This window comes from Heptranchias perlo, chromosome 1 (genome assembly GCF_035084215.1).
Source record: "Heptranchias perlo isolate sHepPer1 chromosome 1, sHepPer1.hap1, whole genome shotgun sequence".
NCBI lineage: Eukaryota > Metazoa > Chordata > Chondrichthyes > Hexanchiformes > Hexanchidae > Heptranchias > Heptranchias perlo.
In genome coordinates this window covers 170939186-170958468 of record NC_090325.1, presented here as the reverse complement: position 1 = coordinate 170958468, position 19283 = coordinate 170939186, and the positions used below count along the sequence as shown (strand labels likewise).

At 41.2% G+C, this 19283-nt stretch overlaps 1 protein-coding gene across 1 annotated transcript in view; it reads right to left on the bottom strand.

The window, feature by feature from the left end:
• Positions 1-430: 430 nt before the first annotated feature.
• The window catches only part of LOC137327807 (la-related protein 1B-like), a 110442-nt gene continuing 91589 nt past the window's right edge, over positions 431-19283 (bottom strand). Inside the window, exons 14-19 of the mRNA XM_067993627.1 lie at positions 17252-17358; positions 14900-15060; positions 12853-12997; positions 4654-4763; positions 4180-4307; positions 431-2337 (exon numbers count right to left, since the gene is read on the bottom strand). Coding sequence (XP_067849728.1) covers positions 2089-2337; positions 4180-4307; positions 4654-4763; positions 12853-12997; positions 14900-15060; positions 17252-17358 — 900 coding nt within the window. The 3' untranslated portion in view covers positions 431-2088. The remainder of the gene's footprint in view (positions 2338-4179; positions 4308-4653; positions 4764-12852; positions 12998-14899; positions 15061-17251; positions 17359-19283) is intronic.

Genomic DNA, 19283 nt, shown 5'->3' with positions numbered 1-19283 from the left:
CAATTTCTCAGATTGAAAATACTGACCAGGAAGACAGAAGTTATAGAAACCTACTACAACTTGGAGACTATGCTTTGATCTTGTTAGCACAGTAGCAGAGGCCTGGCATGTCCCTACAAAAAAGCAAAAATCAGAGACCGAGGCACAGTCACACTTTCCATACCTCCCAGTATCTGGTAAAAGAGCAGTTTTGGCAGAGGCCTAGGAAACAGATCACTTGTTACAATCTTTGCTTGAAAAGTGAGACTTAAAGGGGCAGGGGTGCAAAATAACAAAAAAGTGACATCATAAAATAAATTCAATTATATAATGAAAAGTGGTACATGCATTTCAGAATTTTAAAACTTTAGCCTATAATGGCCATCATAGCGATGAAGTCAAGTTTTCCCTCTCACCAAGATGAGTCTCCAAAGAATCACAGTGCAACCGGTTACATTTTTTGATTCATTTTGTATGTTTTTATATGCATTTTTATAAAAGTTGGGAAGATTGCCACAAATTACACACGCTAATGCTAGATGTGCACACTTATTTCATTAGATGAAAAAAAATTAGGGTAAATATTCTAAACTGATTACTTTGAATGGTATATACAATCTTTCATCCAAGTATTTTACAATTGCTTCATTCAGCTGGGTTTAAGCCTGGATTATACATTAAGGTATGATATGTATGTCATTTCAGCAAATTAAATCATGTACAGCTGTAGCATATTTATAATGGTAGATATGTGGATTCCACACTGCTACTGTTCATTCTAGCCCTCTGATTACCAGCAGTAATTCATAGTTACTGCTCAGACTTTCCTACATTCAAGTCTGAACAGATAGGAAGACCAATAGATTGTTTTCACTGGTTGCATTAGGATGCTACTCTTAATAGCATATATTTAAATACAAATGCGTCTGATTTTGAAGTTTTTCCAGTAATTTTCACAGATGTGAATACAACCTCTCAAAATAAACCAGCAACCTACACCCCTCTTGCTAAGTATAATTTAAAATAATGACACTGTCTTAATAATTCCTAAGAGCAAAATTAAACAAAATCACTTCAGTAAATGAGCACTTAAGTTTTTTTGTAAATTTTCCACAAAAATTTGAACATTTTACAACAGTATAATGGCATTAAAAAATTACAAATCAATTGTAGTGCTTTACTGAAAGCACACTATAAGCATAAAATAAAGTGATGAAACAAAACCAGACCCTCCCAGTACCTCCTGAAGTGAAAATAATCTGTTATTTTATCTTTACCTGCATATCAAGATGCAGTAGATAATTTAAGCAGTGCAAGATATTAGTGATTCAGAAGACCATTTTAAAAAAAGCTGCACTATCTTCTTCAGTTCTTTCATTCAAGCCCAAACAATACCTTCTATATGAATCATTCTGTAACAATCTCCACTAAATTGTCAATAACTATGTAACCAACTGCTTTAAACCTAAAACACTCTGCATCCAGGATGATGCACAACCATTTTCAACACACTTTGTTAATTATTAAGTTATTCATTCAATTATGTTGCAACCTTGGTTATACCATCTTGGATGTAATAGTTTTATCTTTCCAGATTTTATTCTCTCCCTACCCAAGTAATTTCAATTGTACACGTCCCAGAAATAAATTTATGTACTCTGATATAGGTATATATATATATAATTAATAATTAACAATAGGAGGAACTGGCTGCAAAAGCACTATGGTAATGGACTAAAAAATAAATTTTCTTCTTTAAGAAGTATGAGAAATCCTCATTGAAATGTAAGGCATCCCAAAATTCAAATGTGTAATTTTTGCATATTGTGCAGGAATGCGTTTCTGTAAACAGTAGCTCAAGGTAATCTTGAAAATCAAAATGAGGGGAGTGACAAATTGATAAGATTCCAAGCTCCCCTCCCCCAAAACAGCTTGCTGAAAGCTCAAAACTTGGACTTAGTAGGTTTTCCCACCCCCCAAAACTGAAAGTAATATGAATATTTTCAAGTTTTTTTCTTTCATTGAGGCAGTGTCTAAAAACTGGACAAGGTCCTTGAGCTTAAAATACTGATGCGATTTGTATAAGCAGGGAGACATGACGCAGAAAGTCTATTTCTCAGGTGTTTCAGGTTCAGTGGTAGTTATGGCAGCAGTATTCTGGCTCCTGTTCTCCTCGGATTTCCCAGATGAAACATCCCACTTGGAAGGGTTTGTTGAGACCTGAGGCTGGTTGGTAAGTAGGGGCTTAGCAGCATTTACTGGTTTACTAGTAGAGGAGTTTGATAGATGTCTTCTGCGACCGCTCTCATCAGCTCCAGAAGAACATCTCTTTCGACCAACCTCATCACCAAATGGAGGCTAAAAAATAAAAAGTACGTGAACTTATTAACACATTTCAACAAACAAGATCACAGTCAGATGTATAATTTAATATGCACTAAAAATAGATAAAGCGTTGAGAGAACAATTTTGAGCAGAATACACAATTATCTTTAAAAAGCTGAGGCATGCAAGCAGGCTATTTGACTAGGTCAGAAAGTATAAAATTAATTAGCTTCAAGATTTAGAAAAAATTCCAGAGTAGTGAATATATACTGACCACACTCCCATACAAAATATAACAGGATAATTATCTGGCTGGAAACAGGTTTGGTGGTTTTTTGGGAAATGGTCAGACCAAGTTAAATAGTTTGCAGGATGTATTGGTATAACTGTGACCTCTGTGGCAGATTCATGGTTAGGGTTGAAAGGCGAAGATGGAAAAATATTTTGCAGTTTTGCTCGACTATACTGGAGAATTGAAGTTATTTTTGCAGAACTCTACCTCTGAAGATTAAGCCATGATGTGGAGATGCCAGTGATGGACTGGGGTGCACAAATGTAAGGAATCTTACAATTTCCTTACATCTGAAGATTAAAAGGGAGGGTTTAAAAAGGCCAGATTCTACATGGTCCATGGAAAAAGCAAACTGAATGGCCATCACCTACTTTATGTTCTTAGGTTGCTCAAAGACAATAATGAAGCACTGTAGAAAGACTCTACAGTATTTATAAAAAGAGTATTGACTCAAATAATCCAATTCATCTACCTGACTTATATTTGTGCTCTTTCATTAAGACAATTTTATCCCATTGTAATTGCGTATAAAAGTTATGTATGATCTTTCTTATTCACCAACATTCATGTGAATGGGATTTTTTCTTTGTAAGGAGCATGAAGAAATGGAGGAGGGTGGAGAAAGCCTCCAAAAACAGAGTTTGTTTAAGAAATCCTGCACAGGCAGATGATCATTCTTCACTACAGTTACACGACACCATGATGGACACCCTGAAATAGTTCAGAATAAGGGATTAGAAATTGGTTTGCCTGCTGGAAAGGGTAGGCCCAAGGATCAACAGATATTGGGCCCTGGCCCTCAATTACATCAGACCGGCAAAGACTGTTTGAATTTCAGGCTGCTGCATTGCTGGCAGTGGCCCTCAGATAGGCCTTGGGAGAGGAGGGGTGGGGAAGAGCTGAGTGATGGGCCGAGTTGGTGATCGGGGTTGGGAAGTGGTGGCTGGTAGCAGCCCATGGTATTAATGTGGAGCTGGGAGGAGCACTCCTGTATCTCCCAGCTCCACATTAAGGCAAGTACATTTTGAAAACGTACCTTTTTAACTGCAGCCCTCTTAAGGATTACTGGTCAGGCTGCATGTAGACTGGCACTGGCTGTGTTCGGGGCAAACCAATTTGGTAAAGAAGGCAACAGGCATTAGGTCCTTTATTTGCATATGCAAAGGACTTAACACTTGTTTCAGGCATGGACCCCGGACACCTCTTTCGATGCCTAGATCAACAAGGCGGGTGGCACACTTCCGACGCAGTACATGTGCGCGCACGCAGCCCACTATATTGGATGCTTTGGCACCCGTTTTACACCAGTAAAATAGGACAAGCGTCAACAAATTTCTAGGTCAAGGTCTTACAAACAGTAGGACTAGAATAAGATCACGACCAAAATGGCAAACATACCCACAAAAATAATGTTCCTAGGTGATTCATCTCCCCCCTCCCTAATTGGATGGCTACAATTCTTATTTGTATGTACACGCTGAGCAAGTGATGAATAATTTAGCTAATTTACAGATCGAGAAAAATTTTACCATTCCCAAGAAGCTGAAGAAATCTAACTGAAGAACAAAATGCTAAAAACTCACGTCAACTCTGAAGTCCTCAAGACGCCTGAACTTGCTAAGGTATTCTTGCAGTTTGGGGTCAATTGGTAAATTCTTGGTTTGAGTGTACTTGAGAAAAGCCCAGAATTTTTCCAATCCATAGAGTTGTCCTAAATTGAAGGCACTCAAAAGTCAGTACTTTAAATCTAAAATGACCCACTTTATAAGAATGTAGTACATTACAAGATTGCTGTAATTTCTTTAAAAATAACGTTATAACAAGGCTGAACAATTCTTACGTCATCAGCATCAACTTCTATTCCTGTTACCATGCATGTATGAAATGATTTCTACAAATAATCAACTTCCACTGCGATGCAACTACTGACACTAACTTCATACAGAAAACCACATTGACAGTTGAACTTGTAAATATGATCAAATTGAGGAACCCATTACAATAAAACACCAGTTACCTAATTAGTTGGTAGTTTATTGCTTTGAAGTGAAGATTACCTGCTTCATAGTCTTTTATCGTTTCCTCCTGGAAGTCCTTGAATATGTCATGTCGGAATCTTCTCTCTAATCCATAGCTGTAAAATCTAAACAGGCACTCCAACCCATATCTGTAAAAAGAACACCAACATAGAAACATAAACGGAAAGAACAGGGCAAATATTCTAAACGTAATGCAAGCAAAATAAACCAAAGTTTGCAAAGTTAGAATTTAAACTGTAGTGCAGTATAGCTAAGTTGCTGCATTCATTTTAGCAGATACCTGTTTAAAAAGGTCAAACTTGTGTGAGCCACATTCTATTGCAGGAGTTAAAAAATATAAATATGTAACTGTACATAATGCAATTAAGTTTAATGTGCATTTGATCTAGTGGGAGTCCGTTAAATAAAAACTGTGGGGACGGGAAAAGGAAACAATTGGACAAAATACAAATTGGTTAGTACTACCACAATTTCCTGATGATACCTATGCCATCTGTAGGATCTAAGTTTGAACTGTATGCTGGAAAGCTCCGCAGTACAATTAGCAGAGACTTGCCACCTGAAACAAAAGGAATTTTTCCAATGGGATGCAGTAAGTCTACCAGTTAGTAACCTCGGCATATCTTTTGCAAAATGAGAGGCCACTAATTATTTGTAATTTGCTTAGAATCTCCAACCTAAAAGTTTAAAAATGTCTCTAGCTACTTATTTAGATTTTACCCGCAGACAATCATTACACCTAGTCTTAGGGGTGTTAGCATCCTCTTCCTGAGGACAGTGAAGGAAAAACTATTAAATACTTCACCCTGCTCTGCTAATTAACTTTGTATATGAACTTCCTCCATGTCCAACGTAGTTTGAGCCTGATTTGTCATTTTCCAGCAAGAACGAACTGCAATTATATAGCACCTTTCACGACCTCACAAAGTTCCCAAAGCGCTTTACAGCCAATGAAATACTTTGGAAGTGCAGTCACTGTTGTAACGTAGGAAACGCAACAGCCAATTTGAGCATAGCTAGGTCCCACAAACAGCAGTATGATAATGACCAGATAATCTGTTTTAGTGATGTTGGTTGAGGGATAAATATTGGCCAGGACACCGAGGCGAGCTCCCGTGCTCCTCTTCGAAATAGTGCCAGGAGATCTTTTACGCCCACTTGAACAGGCCCACCTGTTTAACGTCTCATTTGAAAGACAGCACCTCCAACAGTGTGGCATTGGAGTTATCAGCCTAGATACCACTACCATCTGACACAGAGGGGAGGGTACTACCATTAAGCCAAAGCAGATAAACAACTTGCATTTATGTAGTGCCATTAACATAGCAAAACATCCCAAGGCGCTTCACAGGAGCATTATCAAATAAAACTTGACACCGAGCTACATGAGAAGATATTAGGTCAGGTGATCAAAAGTTTGGTCAAAGACGTAGATTTTAAGGAGTGTCTTAAAAGGAGGAGAGGGAGGATGAGAGGCGGAGAGGCTGAGGCAGTTGAAGGTATGGCCGCCAACGGCGAAGCGATGTGCCCAAGTTTACGGAGGGTGCAAGATGGGAGGCTGGACAGGAGTGCACAGGAATAGTCGAGCCTAGAGGTAACAAAGGCATGGATGAAGGGTTTCAGCAGATGAGCTAAGGCAGGGGCAGACACGGGTGATGTTATGGAGGTGGAAGTAGGCGGTCTTGGTGATGGAAAGGATATGGGGGCGGAAGTTCAGCTCAAGGTCAAATATGAATTTAAGGCTGCGAACAGTCTGGTTCAGCCTCAGACAGTAGCCAGGGAGAGGTATGGAGTCGGTGAGATTGTTACATGTCAATAATGGGGGTGCTCTACTTAATTAACACCTATGGTTTTACATATTGCTGATAAACCGCTCTTCAAAAATCTGTGAGCAACTATGCAAGGACATTGGTGGATTACTTACTGTAGATAGAACAATTCATATTCTTTGAAAGAAGTTCAACATTCACATGCAAACAGGTAATGCTATCATCCCATAGGAGGGGTGGGGAAGAAATCAACTAGGACAATCTGGGTCAGCGGCAATCAGGTGAATTTTTGTCAATTTGCCTTCCGTTATTTGCCCAGAGGCAGCAGTTAAACGTAAGGGACCAGCAAGAACACAAACATTACAATTCTTAGCAAATCTAAGCTCAAACTATTTGCCATAAAAGCAGTAACATCTCTAAAGCATACCATACAAGAACAGATCAGATAAGCCAGGAAGGAGCTTTGCAAGTGGAGGCTGAACTTCTCAAATAGAAGATGAGTTTGCCTATGGGAAGATAGTTAGCAATTCCCTTTCATTCATTCAAGCTCCATGTACAAATAGCAAAAAAAAGAGTACAAAAAAAAACAAACTGGTGGTGGTGCTGGTAGGGAGGGTGGTTCAAAGAACCTACACCTTACATACAAACATACGAATTAAGAGCAGGAGTAAGCCATTTGGCCCCTCAAGCCTGCTCTGCCATTTGATAAGATCATGGCTGATCTGATTGTGACCTCAACACTACTTTCCAGTCTACCCACTATAACCTTTGACTCCCTTGTTAATCAAGAATCTATCTAACTCAGCCTTAAAAATATTCATGATGTGGAGATGCCGGTGATGGACTGGGGTTGACAATTGTAAACAATTTTACAACACCAAGTTATAGTCCAACAAATTTATTTTAAATTTCACAAGCTTTCGGAGGCTTCCTCCTTCCTCAGGTGAATGTTGTGGAAATTTCCACAACATTCACCTGAGGAAGGAGGAAGCCTCCGAAAGCTTGTGAAATTTAAAATAAATTTGTTGGACTATAACTTGGTGTTGTAAAATTGTTTACAATTAAAAATATTCAATGAGCCTGCCTCCACCGCTCTCTGGGGAAGGGAGTTCCATAGACTCACGACCCTCTGAGAAAAAATTTCTCCTCATCTCTATCTTAAATGGGAGACCCCTTATTTTTAAACTGTGGCCCCTAGTTCTAGTCTCTCCCACAAGGGGTAACATCCTCTCAGCATCTACCCCTTCAAGTCCCCTCAGGATCTTATGTTTCAATAAGATCACCTCTCATTCTTCTAAACTCCAGTGTATACAGGTCCAAAGTGTCCAACCTCTCCTCATAAGATAACCCCCTCATCCCAGGAATCAATCGAGTGAACCTTCTCTGAACCACCTCTAAAGTAATTATGTCCTTTCTTAAATAAGGAGACCAAAACTGCACACAATATTCTCAATGTGGTCTCACCAATGCCCTGTACAACTGTAGCAAAACATCTCTACTTTTATATTCCAATCCCCTTGCAATAAATGACAACATTTCATTTGCCTTCCTAATCACTTGCTGTACCTGCATACTAACTTTTTGTGATTCGTGTACTAGGACACCCAGATTCCTCTGTACCTCAGAGTTCTACAATCTCTCTCCATTTAAATATATTGCTTTTCTATTCCTCCTGCCAAAGTGGACAAGTTCACATTTTCCATTATACTCCATTTGCCAATTTTCTGCCCACTCACTCAACCTATCTATATCCCTTGGCAGACTCTATGTCTTCTTCACAACTTACTTTCCTATCTACCTTTGTGTCATCAGCAAATTTAGCAACCATACATTCATTCCCTTCATCCAAGTCATTGATATAGATTGTAAATAGTGAGGCCACAATACTGATCCCTGTGGCACTCCACTCGTTACATCCTGCCATCCTGAAAATGACCCATTTATGCCTACTCTCCATTTCCTGTTAGCTAACCAATCCTTTATCCATGCTAATATGTTACCCCCCTAGACCATGAGCTCTTATTTTATGTAGTAGCCTTTGATGCAGCACCTTGTCAAATGCCTTCTGGAAATCCAAGTACGCCGCATCCACAGGATCCCCTATATCCACGTTGCTTGTTACTTCCTCAAAGAACTCTAATAAATTAGTCAAACATGATTTCCCTGTCACAAAGCAGTGTAGAATCTGCCTGATTGCATTGAGATTTTCTAAGTGCCTTACTATAACCTCCTTAATAATAGATTCGAGCATTTTCCCTACGACAGATGTTAAGCTAACTAGCCTCTAGTTTCCTGCTTTCTATCTCTCTCCTTTCTTGAATAGAGGAGTTACATTTGCTATTTTCCAATCTGATGGGACCCTTCCAGAATCTAGGGAATTTTGGAAAATTAATACCAATGCATCTACTATCTCTGCAGCCACTTCTTTTAAGACCCTAGGATGAAATCCGTCAGAACCTGGGGACTTGTCAGCGTTTAGTTCTAATAATTTTTTCCAAAACCCTTTCCCTGGTGATCGTAACTATTTTAAGTTCCTCCCTTTTACCTCTTAATTCACAAATTATTTCTGGTGTGTTATTTGTATCCTCTATAGTAAGGACGGATGCAAAATATCTGTTCAATTCATCCGCCATTTTCTTTATTCTCCATTAATTCCCCAGACTCACTCTCTGGAGGACAATCACTCACTTTATTTACTCTTTTCCTTTTTAAATACCTGTAGAAACTCTTACGATCTGTTTTTATATTTCTAGCTAGCGTTCTCTCGTACTCTTAATTTCTCCCTCATTATTCTTTTAGTCATTCTTTGCTGTTTTTCTATATTCTGTCCAATCTTCTGACCTGCCACTATTCTTCATGGAATTGTATGCTTTTTCTTTCAATTTGATACTATCTTTAACATTCCTTAGTCAGCCACGGATGTACGTCCTTCCCCTAGAGTCTTTCTTTCTCACTGGAATGTATCTTTGCTGAGCGTTATGAAATATCTCATTAAATGTCTGCCACTGCATCTCTACTGACCTATCCCTTAACCTAATTTCCCAGTTCACTTTAGCCAGCTCTGTCTTCATGTCCTCATAATTGCCCTTATTTAAGTTTAAAACACTAGTCTTAGACTTACTCTTCTCTCCCTCAAACTGAATGCAAAATTCAATCATATTGTGATCACTGCTACCTAGAGGCTCCTTTACAATGAGGTCATTAATTAATCCGGACACATTACACATTACCAGATCTAGAATAGCCTGCTCTCTGGTTGGTTCTAGAACGTGCTGCTCTAAGAAACTGTCCCAAAAGCACTCTATGAACTCATCTTCCAGGCTACGTTTGCCAATCAGATTCTCCCAATCTATATGTAGATTAAAATCACCCATGATTATCGCTGTTCCTTTCTCACAAGCACCCATCTATCCTGTCCTACAGTGTGGTTACTGTTAGGGGGCTCCCACAAGTGACTCCTTTCCTTTATTATTTCTTATCTCTACCCAAACTGATTCTACATCTTGGTCTTTAGAACTAAGGTCTAAATTACTTTTGAGGTGTAGTTACTGTTGTTACTTAAGCAAACATGGCAGCCAAGTTACACAAAGCAAGGTCCCACAAACGGCAAGTAACCTTAAGACAAGCTTGGAGAAGAGTGTCAAATCTGGTCACCCTAGTCCCTTGGCTCAGTCATAGCACACTCACCTCTGAGTCAGAGCACAGTGGGTTCAAGCATTCGAGCACAATCAGGTTGACACTTTAGTACAGTACTGAGGAAGTGCTGCATTACCCGAGACCCTATCTTTCAGATGAGATGTTACACCGACGTTCCGTTTGCCTATTCAGGAGGACGCATGTGATCTCATGACGTTCTCCCAGGCTCCTGGCCAACTTTTATCCCTCAATTACTACCAGTCATTTAACTTGCCGTTTGTGGGACCTTGCTGTGTGTAACTTGGCTGCCATGGTTGCTTAAGTAACAGTAACTACACCTCAAAAGTAATTCATTGGCCTTGAATTGTTTTGGAACATCCTGAGAACATGAAAGGCACTATATAAATACAAGTTCCTTCTTAGTTTAATTTCACTCAACCAATAGCACACAAAATATATTAATTGGTTATGCATCTCATTTGCAGTTTGTGGGACCTTGCTGTATGCAAATAAGCTACTGCATTTGCCTACATAATGAAAGCAGCGTTAAAAGTAATTGGTTGTGAAGCACCATAGGACATATAGTTCAAAGGCACAAACTAACAGATTGACTCATAAGGAATCCTGCACATGCTGGCTCAAAAATAGTTACTCAACAAGTACAACAGGGCTATAACTTTCCCTGATGGGTATGGCCTAACCAATATGTTTTTAATCCACTACCCTAGTTATAAAAAAAAAAATCACAAATTAACTAAAATCTGCTTTCCAAAGGAAATAATCTATTTGAATGGATGAAAATTAAGTTCACAATAAATGATGTTTTTTTCCTCCCGAGTGGATGAAGTGCAATATATAGTTGATAAAACTTTTGCAATTTGATTTACCAAATTAGGTGAAACTCAAACTTCAGGTAAAAAGGTAAGCAAGTTTAAGAAGTGTCCTTTCTAGTTGAAATCAGGTGGACCTACCACTGATACATGCAGGTTACTAACTTGATGTCCATATAAGTACTAGCAAACTAACAGACAAATTGAAGCTCACAGGAATCCAAGTGATCAAAAAAGTCTGATGTTAGTTTGTTCAGAACCAAATTCAAATCCCACACTGCAATCAATAGACCTGTTCTGGAAGCACACGGTTCCTATCAGCTAGTGAGGTCATTCAAAAGGCCGAAAACAAGGAGTCTCAGTTGGGTTTAAAAAATGTGACTTTTTAAAATTAACATTAGCCCACATTTTCATCCATATATATCTATATCTCTATATTTTGAATAGACAATGAGTGAGTATTTTAGCAAGAAATACTTTCTCTATACTTTCCCTTAACACTTCTTACTAGCAAATAAAAACCAATAGGCAGTGACCGTTTTCCCTGGTGTGTTTGGTTAGACATACAGGTCTGGTGCTGACAAAAAGGAAAAAAAGTAGAGTCCTGTTTTAGAATGAGGCCGCTACACAGCCCAAGGTGCAATTTTATTTTTTTTTAAAAAGGGACAGAGTCCCACAGTTCTCCTGTGATTTCCTCCAACTCTGAGCTTCCAACCCCACATCCTGTCCATCGCCAAGACCGCCTACTTCCACCACCGTAACATCGCCCGCCTCAGCTCACCTGCTGGTAAACCCTCATTTGTGCCTTTGTTACTTCTAGACCAGACTATTCCAATGCTCTGCTGACTGGCCTCCCACTTTGCACCCTCCGTAAACTTGGGCTCATCCAAAACTCTGCTGCCTGTATCCTAAATCACACCAAGTCCAGTTCACCCATCACCTGTGCTCGCTCATCTAAATTCTCATCTTTGTTTTCAAATCCCTTCATGGCCTCGCCCCTCCCTATCTCTGTAACCTCGTCCAGCCCCACAACCCTCCAAGATCTCTGCGCTCCTCCAAATCTTGCCTCTTGTGCATCCCCGATTTTAATTGCTCCACCATTGACTGCTATGCCTTCAGCTGCCTAGGCCCTAAGCTCTGGAATTCCCTCCCTAAACTTCTCCACCTCTCTCTCCTCCTTTAAGACGCTCCTTAAAACCTACCTCTTTGACCAAGCCTGTCCTAATATTTCCTTATGCGGTTCGCCGTCAAATTTTGTTTGATGATGCTCCTGTGAAGTACCTTGGGATATTTTACTACGTTAAAGGTGCTATACATGTGCAATTAGTTGTTTTAACATGGCTATTCTATCTGAGATGTGGTAGCTCAAAAAAAAGGAAATCAAAATCACAATGTTTTTATAAAGCACCTTTAATGTAAAACAAATGTTCCATGGCACTTCACAAATGGAATTAAACAGGGAAACAGATTCCAAAATATGGAGGGTGAGATTACGAGGGGTGCCTGCAAGGCTGGTTGAAAAGATGGCTTTTGATAAGGCTTTTAAAAGATAAGAAAGAGGCAGAGAGGTAAAGGGGTTTAGCGAGGGAGTTAAAGGTAGTGAGGCTGAGGCATCTTAAGGCTCTGCAACCAATGGTTGGTGGTCATGCCTTCAGCGACCTAGGCCCTAAGCTCTGGAATTCCCTCATTAAACCTCTCCACCTCTCTCTTCCTTTAACACGCTCCATAAAACCTACCTCTTTGACCAAGCTTTTGATCACTTGTCCCAATATCTCAATTTGTGGCTCAGTGCCAAATTTTGTTTGACTATGCTCCTGTGAAGCACCTAGGGACGTTTTACTACATTAAAGGCACTATATAAATGCAAGTTGTTGTGGGAGGACCAAAATCTTCCATTTGATTTGAATCAGGAAGAACTGCCTTTTCTTATTCCATACTTAGTTTTTTCATCTTCAACTGTAGATTACTACTGATTATTATACCTGTAATTGTCTTTTGCATCCTCAAGAGACAGCTGTTTAAATTCTTCGTACATCTTCCTGTTGAAGTGATCTCTGAGGAAGAAGGACCAGAAACGGAACAGTGTGTTCATTTCCTGGGACTGCCCAATTCCTAATCGCTTCCTCTCTGAAAAGTAAACAAGACTCAATGAGATCTGTCGTATTCCCAATATCCTTTTAAAATCAGTTTGAAAGATCCTGGGATAAGGGATAGCTGTGCCAGAACCAGAGCTCTTTCATGGTTCAAACATTATCATTTTTTAGTGCGACTTTAGATGGAGAGCAAAGTACATTAAAAATTGTGTTTAAATTGGCTGAGACATGGTGCTTCTTTGTCTCTATGACCTAGGGATAGCCAGTACACAAAACTGCCTAGATATCCACATTTCTGTTTCCTAGCTGCCTTACCTTGTTTGATGATGTTGCCTGTATTCAGAAGTTAATTGCATCAGACGATAATGATGTCTGGAGATGTTATATATACACACACGAGTTTGCAAACTGGAGGAAATAGACAGTCATTACCTCTAATCTGACCCATCAGGGAATACTATGAAAGAAAGATGGTTGATACAAGAGTAACAATCTTAGTTGTCTGACCATTGAAAAGAATCCATTTGATATTCAGATGGCACCCCTCTTTGAAATCCCAGATGATAAGCACAGTGGACTTTTCCTGTAATCTTTAGGTTTTGGTTTTGGTTTCACACTGTCTATTTCACATGAAGCAGCTAAGAGGAGCTTGGTGAAGTTCCCACATAGAATTATCAGAGAAACTCAAAAGCTACACAGTTTATCAATGGCATAAATCAAGTATTGTGCAGTTAGTCTATTTCTGTATTCTTCTGCATAATTTTATTGGTAAATAAATTTGATTATTAGTTTGGATCTGAACAGGACAGTGTGACTGTGGTATTTTACACCTTGAGTGGATGGGGTATGTGGTGGGCAACCCAAGTGCACTTTGGTGTTTAATCCTGTGGTACAAAGGGTAACTTAATCCTATGCCATGCTATTTTAATGACATGCATAACAGTGCAAATTTCAGTTCATAGAAGACCTGGCTCTTTTATAGAAATTGCCTTTTGCTGTGTGTGCAAGTCAAAGCCAAGAGGGCACCAGAACTGTAACAATGAGGCTCCATGGAGGAATTCCCCAGATAGCACTAAATCATGATATAGAACTGTAAATTGTCAGCGCTCCACAACATTGCAAATTCTGAGTTTTGCAACCCTGCAAGTCTCTGAAAATAATAAAAACTATATCTTCTTTCTTCACTTACTTTCAGAAGCGTGGGGCACTTCCTAGGTCTAAATCAGAATGACTAGGCAAAATGCACATAAATTTTTCCCCCACTAGAAACTGTGCCTTCAGTTTCAAGTTAAGAATTAGCTTATGAAATTAATCAAAATCTTCAATTATTGGATATTTGCACTGGGGAATGAAGACTTTCCATTTTTTGGCATCCAGCATTAGTAGTAATCTAGATCAGTTAAAGCATAGATGCGCACCAGTTGTAAGGATTTGAGTCGAGACCGTTCAAACACATTTAACATAGGACTTCCCCTCCCACCTCCATCATATAGCATGTCAGCATCTTTATGGTCTAAGCAAGACTGCCAAACTATGCTCAGTTGCATGTTACAGACTCTCAGCTAATGGAAACTAAATTAAGCTTACTTAAACGCATTTAACACAGGACCCTTACGATCAAGAGAAACAAGTCTGTCCTGGATTAAAACGTAGGCTCCAAGAGTTGAGTGACATTTGTCGTTACTTGCTACACCATCCAAAATTCCCATCGAGAGACATCAAAATCTTTTCATTTTCTCAGTTGTACATTAGAAGAGACCTTTATTAACTTAGTAAGATCAGTCTAGTTCAAAGCTGCAAAGATATCTTGAAATGGAAAACACCGTGCAAGCTTCTAGTATAAGCAACTGCTATTTTTGATGAATGACTTCCTTTGTGTGTACTTTACTCTTGAACTATCCAATCTCCACAAACAAGATATAGGAAACAGGCTCACCATTTAAACACCTCCGGCGATATTTGTGGTAAACTTGTTGGGTGAAGCCATTTTCTCTTAAAAGCTCATGGGAAGGATGCTGGAACTTGGGCAGCGAGTTTGGTGTGCAGCCATAACTTCCAACAAATGGAGTGCCTTCTGAAGGACTGGCATTTGAACTACTAAACAAACAAAAACAATGTCAAAGCTAGGAGTTCAATTCTTATTTTCCTCACTAGAATGGCTCATCATATTTCTTGTCGATCCAATGCTGAAGCTGGTTTGTATTTTCTCCACGTTCTATACATAGAATTACATACAGCCTACAGCACAGAAACAGGCCATTTGACCCAACTGGTTTATGCCGGCATTTATGCTCCACAAGAGCATCCTTCCACCTCTCCATCTAGCCCTATCAGCATATCCTTCTATTCCTTTCTCCTTCATGTGCTTATCTAGCTTACCTTTAAATGCATCTCTGCTATTTGCCTCAGCTACTCCTTGTGGTAGCATGTTCCACATTCTTGCCACTCTTTAGAAGTTTCTCCTGAATTCTCTATTGGATTTATTAATGACTATCTTATATTTATGACTTCTAGTTTTGGACTCCCCCACAACATTTTCTCTATGTCTACCCTGTCAAACCCTTTCATTACCTTAAAGGCCTCTACCAGGCACAATTAGTGCAAGTTGAATTGCAGCAGTTGTAAACCCCCACTGCTCAAAGATATATCAAATCTATAACCAAAACAAATGTCTGAGAGGGGACTCGGATTCAAAACTTGGAATCTTCCATGTTAACATTTGTACAATTACTTTAGTGCCATCCAGTAGCTCAAAAGGAGGTTTTTAATTCTCTGTAAACCAGTCATGAAAATAACATTTCTGCACTGCTGATGTGGAGTAAATTTGAAGTGCTACTGCTACACAAGATAATTTTGCTTAGTATATTTTCTTTTGCTAAGGAAGTCATTTTTATTAGTTTGGAAAACAAACATTAAAAGTTGTCTATGCATTTGTAAGTTAGATGTAGATCTTTCACAAACTTCCTAAATAATTGTTCCACTATAGGGCTAGATTTTCCAACCAGGCAATGGGTAGAAAATCTAGCCGATCACCACCAAATATTAATACCCATTGGGTTAAACAGAAATGCATACTTGTGAATTACACATTTTATTCATCAATAGTACTTTCTGTAGCATAAAAAATGTATAAGGCGGCAACATGAATATTGATTAGAGGAACCTACCGAAATCAGAGGGAAAATATCTACTATTACTAAGCTATTGAGTTACATCAAGTCTACAGCACAGAAACAGGCCATTCAGCCCAACTGGTCTATGCCAGCATTTATGCTCCACAAGAGTCTCCTCCCACCCCTCTTCATCTAACCCTATCAGCATACCCTTCTATTCCTTTCTCCCTCATATGCTTATCTAGCTTTCCTTTAAATGCATCTTTGCTATTTCCCTCAACTACTCTTTGTGGTAGCGAGTTCCACATTCTTTGGGTAAAGAAGTTTCTCCTGAATTCCCTATTGGATTATTAATGGCTGTCTTATATTTATGACCTCTAGTTTTGGAATCCTCCACAACGGGAAACATTTTCTCTACATCTATCCTATCAAATCCTTTCATTGCCTTAAAGACCTCTATCAGAGAAAAGCACCCCAGCATGTTCAGCCTTTCCTGATAAGTACATCTTCTCAGTTCTGGTATCAGCCTTGTGAATCTTTTTTGCACCTTCTCCAATTCACTCTATATCCTTTTTATAATAAGACCACCAGAACTGTGCACAGTACTCCAAGTGTGGTCTAACCAAGGTTCTATACAAGTTTAACATAACTCCCCTGCTTTTCAATTCTACCCCTCTAGAAATGAAACCGTGCTAGGTTTGCCATTTTTATGGCCTTATTAACCTGCGTTGCAATCCAGTGATTTGTATATCTGTACTCAGAAATCCCTTTGCTCCTCTACCCCATTTAGACTCTTATTATCCAAGCAGTATGTGGCCTCTTTATTCTTCCTACCAAAATGCACCACCTCACACTTATCTATATTGAAATTAATTTGCCAATTACACACCCATTTGAGAGACAAGTGAACATTTGCAGTGTACAGATAATGCCATAACATCCCAACTACTGTCAATGCTGCAAATTTGGTGTCACATCTACAGTACATAGAGAGCTGCATTTCCCATTTTTGTGGGCCAGTTATGAAATTGCTTATTTATGCAATGGATGTATATCAACGAAGTAATTTTGTAAAATTGATGCAATAATCACAATATTGGTTTACAATTGCATTGTGTTTCTACACTTTTTATAATGAAAATAACATAGCCAGATCTATTAACAAAAGCATTTACCTAACAGATGATGTTCTTGGTCTGTGTTCTTTTGAATCCATAACCCAGCCAATATGACACTCAAGTGGTGGATTTGAACTATGTCTCGTCTTTCTTTTCCTTGGCGTCTGTAATAATAATCACCTTGAAGTTAAAAACTACCAATAACTTGGCTTCTGCCTCAGTAAATTAAACTTAACCTTCAGTGTACACATTCACATCATGTATTCGGGCCAAGTCACTGTGAGGTCAGAAAGGGCCTGAGGTGAAGAGATTATGAGGTTAAATAGGGACGTATTGCAAGACTGGTACTGTACAAAATGGATAGGATGGTAAAATAATAAAACATATTTAACTTTTATCCTGCTTTAAATTCATGAGTATACAGCATAAATCCATGATAGAATGAAAGCTTTGAAACCTGAACGATTTTATGATTGAAGTCTTTGAATCACCAATTTAACTAGGATGACGTTTCACAAATTTCCCTGAAAGTGAATTCACTTTCAGCAACGAAAATTGTGTTTAGTAAAATAATGCTGTAGGAGAATGATAAAAAAGTATTCTTGGAGAGAGAGAGAGAGAGAGGGGAGGGCGGCGGGGAGAGAGAGAGAGAGAGAAAGAGAGAGAGAGAGAGAGAGAGAGAGAGAGGAGGGCGGCGGGAGAGAGAGAGAGGCGGAGAGAGAGAGAGAGAGAGAGGCGGAGAGAGAGAGAGAGAGAGAGGCGAGAGAGAGAGACGAGAGAGAGAGAGAGAGAGAGAGAGAGAGAGAGAGAGGCGAGAGAGAGAGAGAGAGAGGAGAGAGGATGAGAGAGAGAGAGAGAGAGAGAGAGAGAGGCGCGAGAGAGAGAGAGAGAGAGAGAGGGGCGGCGGGGGAGTGAGAGAGAGAGAGAGAGAGAGAGAGAGAGAGAGAGAGGGCGGCGGGAGAGAGAGAGAGAGAGAGAGAGAGAGAGGAGAGAGAGAGAGAGAGAGCGAGAGAGAGAGAGAGAGGGAGGGCGGCGGGGGAGAGAGAGAGAGAGCGAGGGAGGGAGAGGGCGGCGGGGAGAGAGAGAGAGAGGCGAGGGGAGGGCGGCGTGGGAGAAGAGAGAGAGGGCGAGGGAGGGGGGGGAGGGCGGCGGGGAGAGAGAGAGAGGCGAGGGTGGAGGGCGGCGGGGAGAGAGAGAGAGGCGAGGGGAGGGCGGGCGGGGAGAGAGAGAGAGGAGAGGACGAGGGAGAGGGCGGCGGGGGAAGAGAGAGAGAGGGCGAGGGGAGGGCCGGGGCGGGGAGAGAGAGAGAGGCGAGGGGAGGGCGGCGGGGAGAGAGAGAGAGGCGAGGGGAGAGGGCGGCGGGGAGAGAGAGAGAGGCGTCGGGGGAGGGCGGGCGGGGAGAGAGAGAGAGTGCTAGGGGAGGGCGGCGGGGAGAGAGAGAGAGAGGCGAGGGACGAGGGCGGGCGGGGAGGAGAGAGGAGGAGAGGGCGGAGGGGGAGAGGGGGGGCGGGGGGCGGGGAGAGAGAGAGGAGAGGCGAGGGTGAGGGCGGCGGGGAGAGAGAGAGAGAGCGAGGGGAGGGGCGGCGGGGAGAGAGAGAGAGAGGCGAGGGGAGGGCGGCGGGGAGAGAGAGAGAGAGGCGAGGGGAGGGCGGCGGGGAGAGAGAGAGAGAGGCGAGGGGAGGGCGGCGGGGAGAGAGAGAGGAGAGGCGAGGGGAGGGCGGCGGGGAGAGAGAGAGAGAGGCGAGGGGAGGGCGGCGGGGAGAGAGAGAGAGAGGCCGAGGGCGGAGGGCGGCGGGGGAGAGAGAGAGAGAGGCGAGGGGAGGGGCGGGCGGGGAGAGAGAGAGAGAGGCGAGGGAGAGGGCGGCGGGAGAGAGAGAGAGAGAGGCGATGGAGGGCGGCGGAGGGAGAGAAGATGAGAGAGGAGAGGGGTAGGGCCGGCCCGGGGGAGAGAGAGAGAGGCCGAGGGCTAGGGCGGCGGGGAGAGAGATGAGAGACGGCAGCAGGGGCGCAGGCGGAGGAGAGAGAGAGAGAGGCGAGGAGAGAGGGGCGGGGAGAGACGCAGAGCCAGATATGAGAGAGGGAGGGAGGA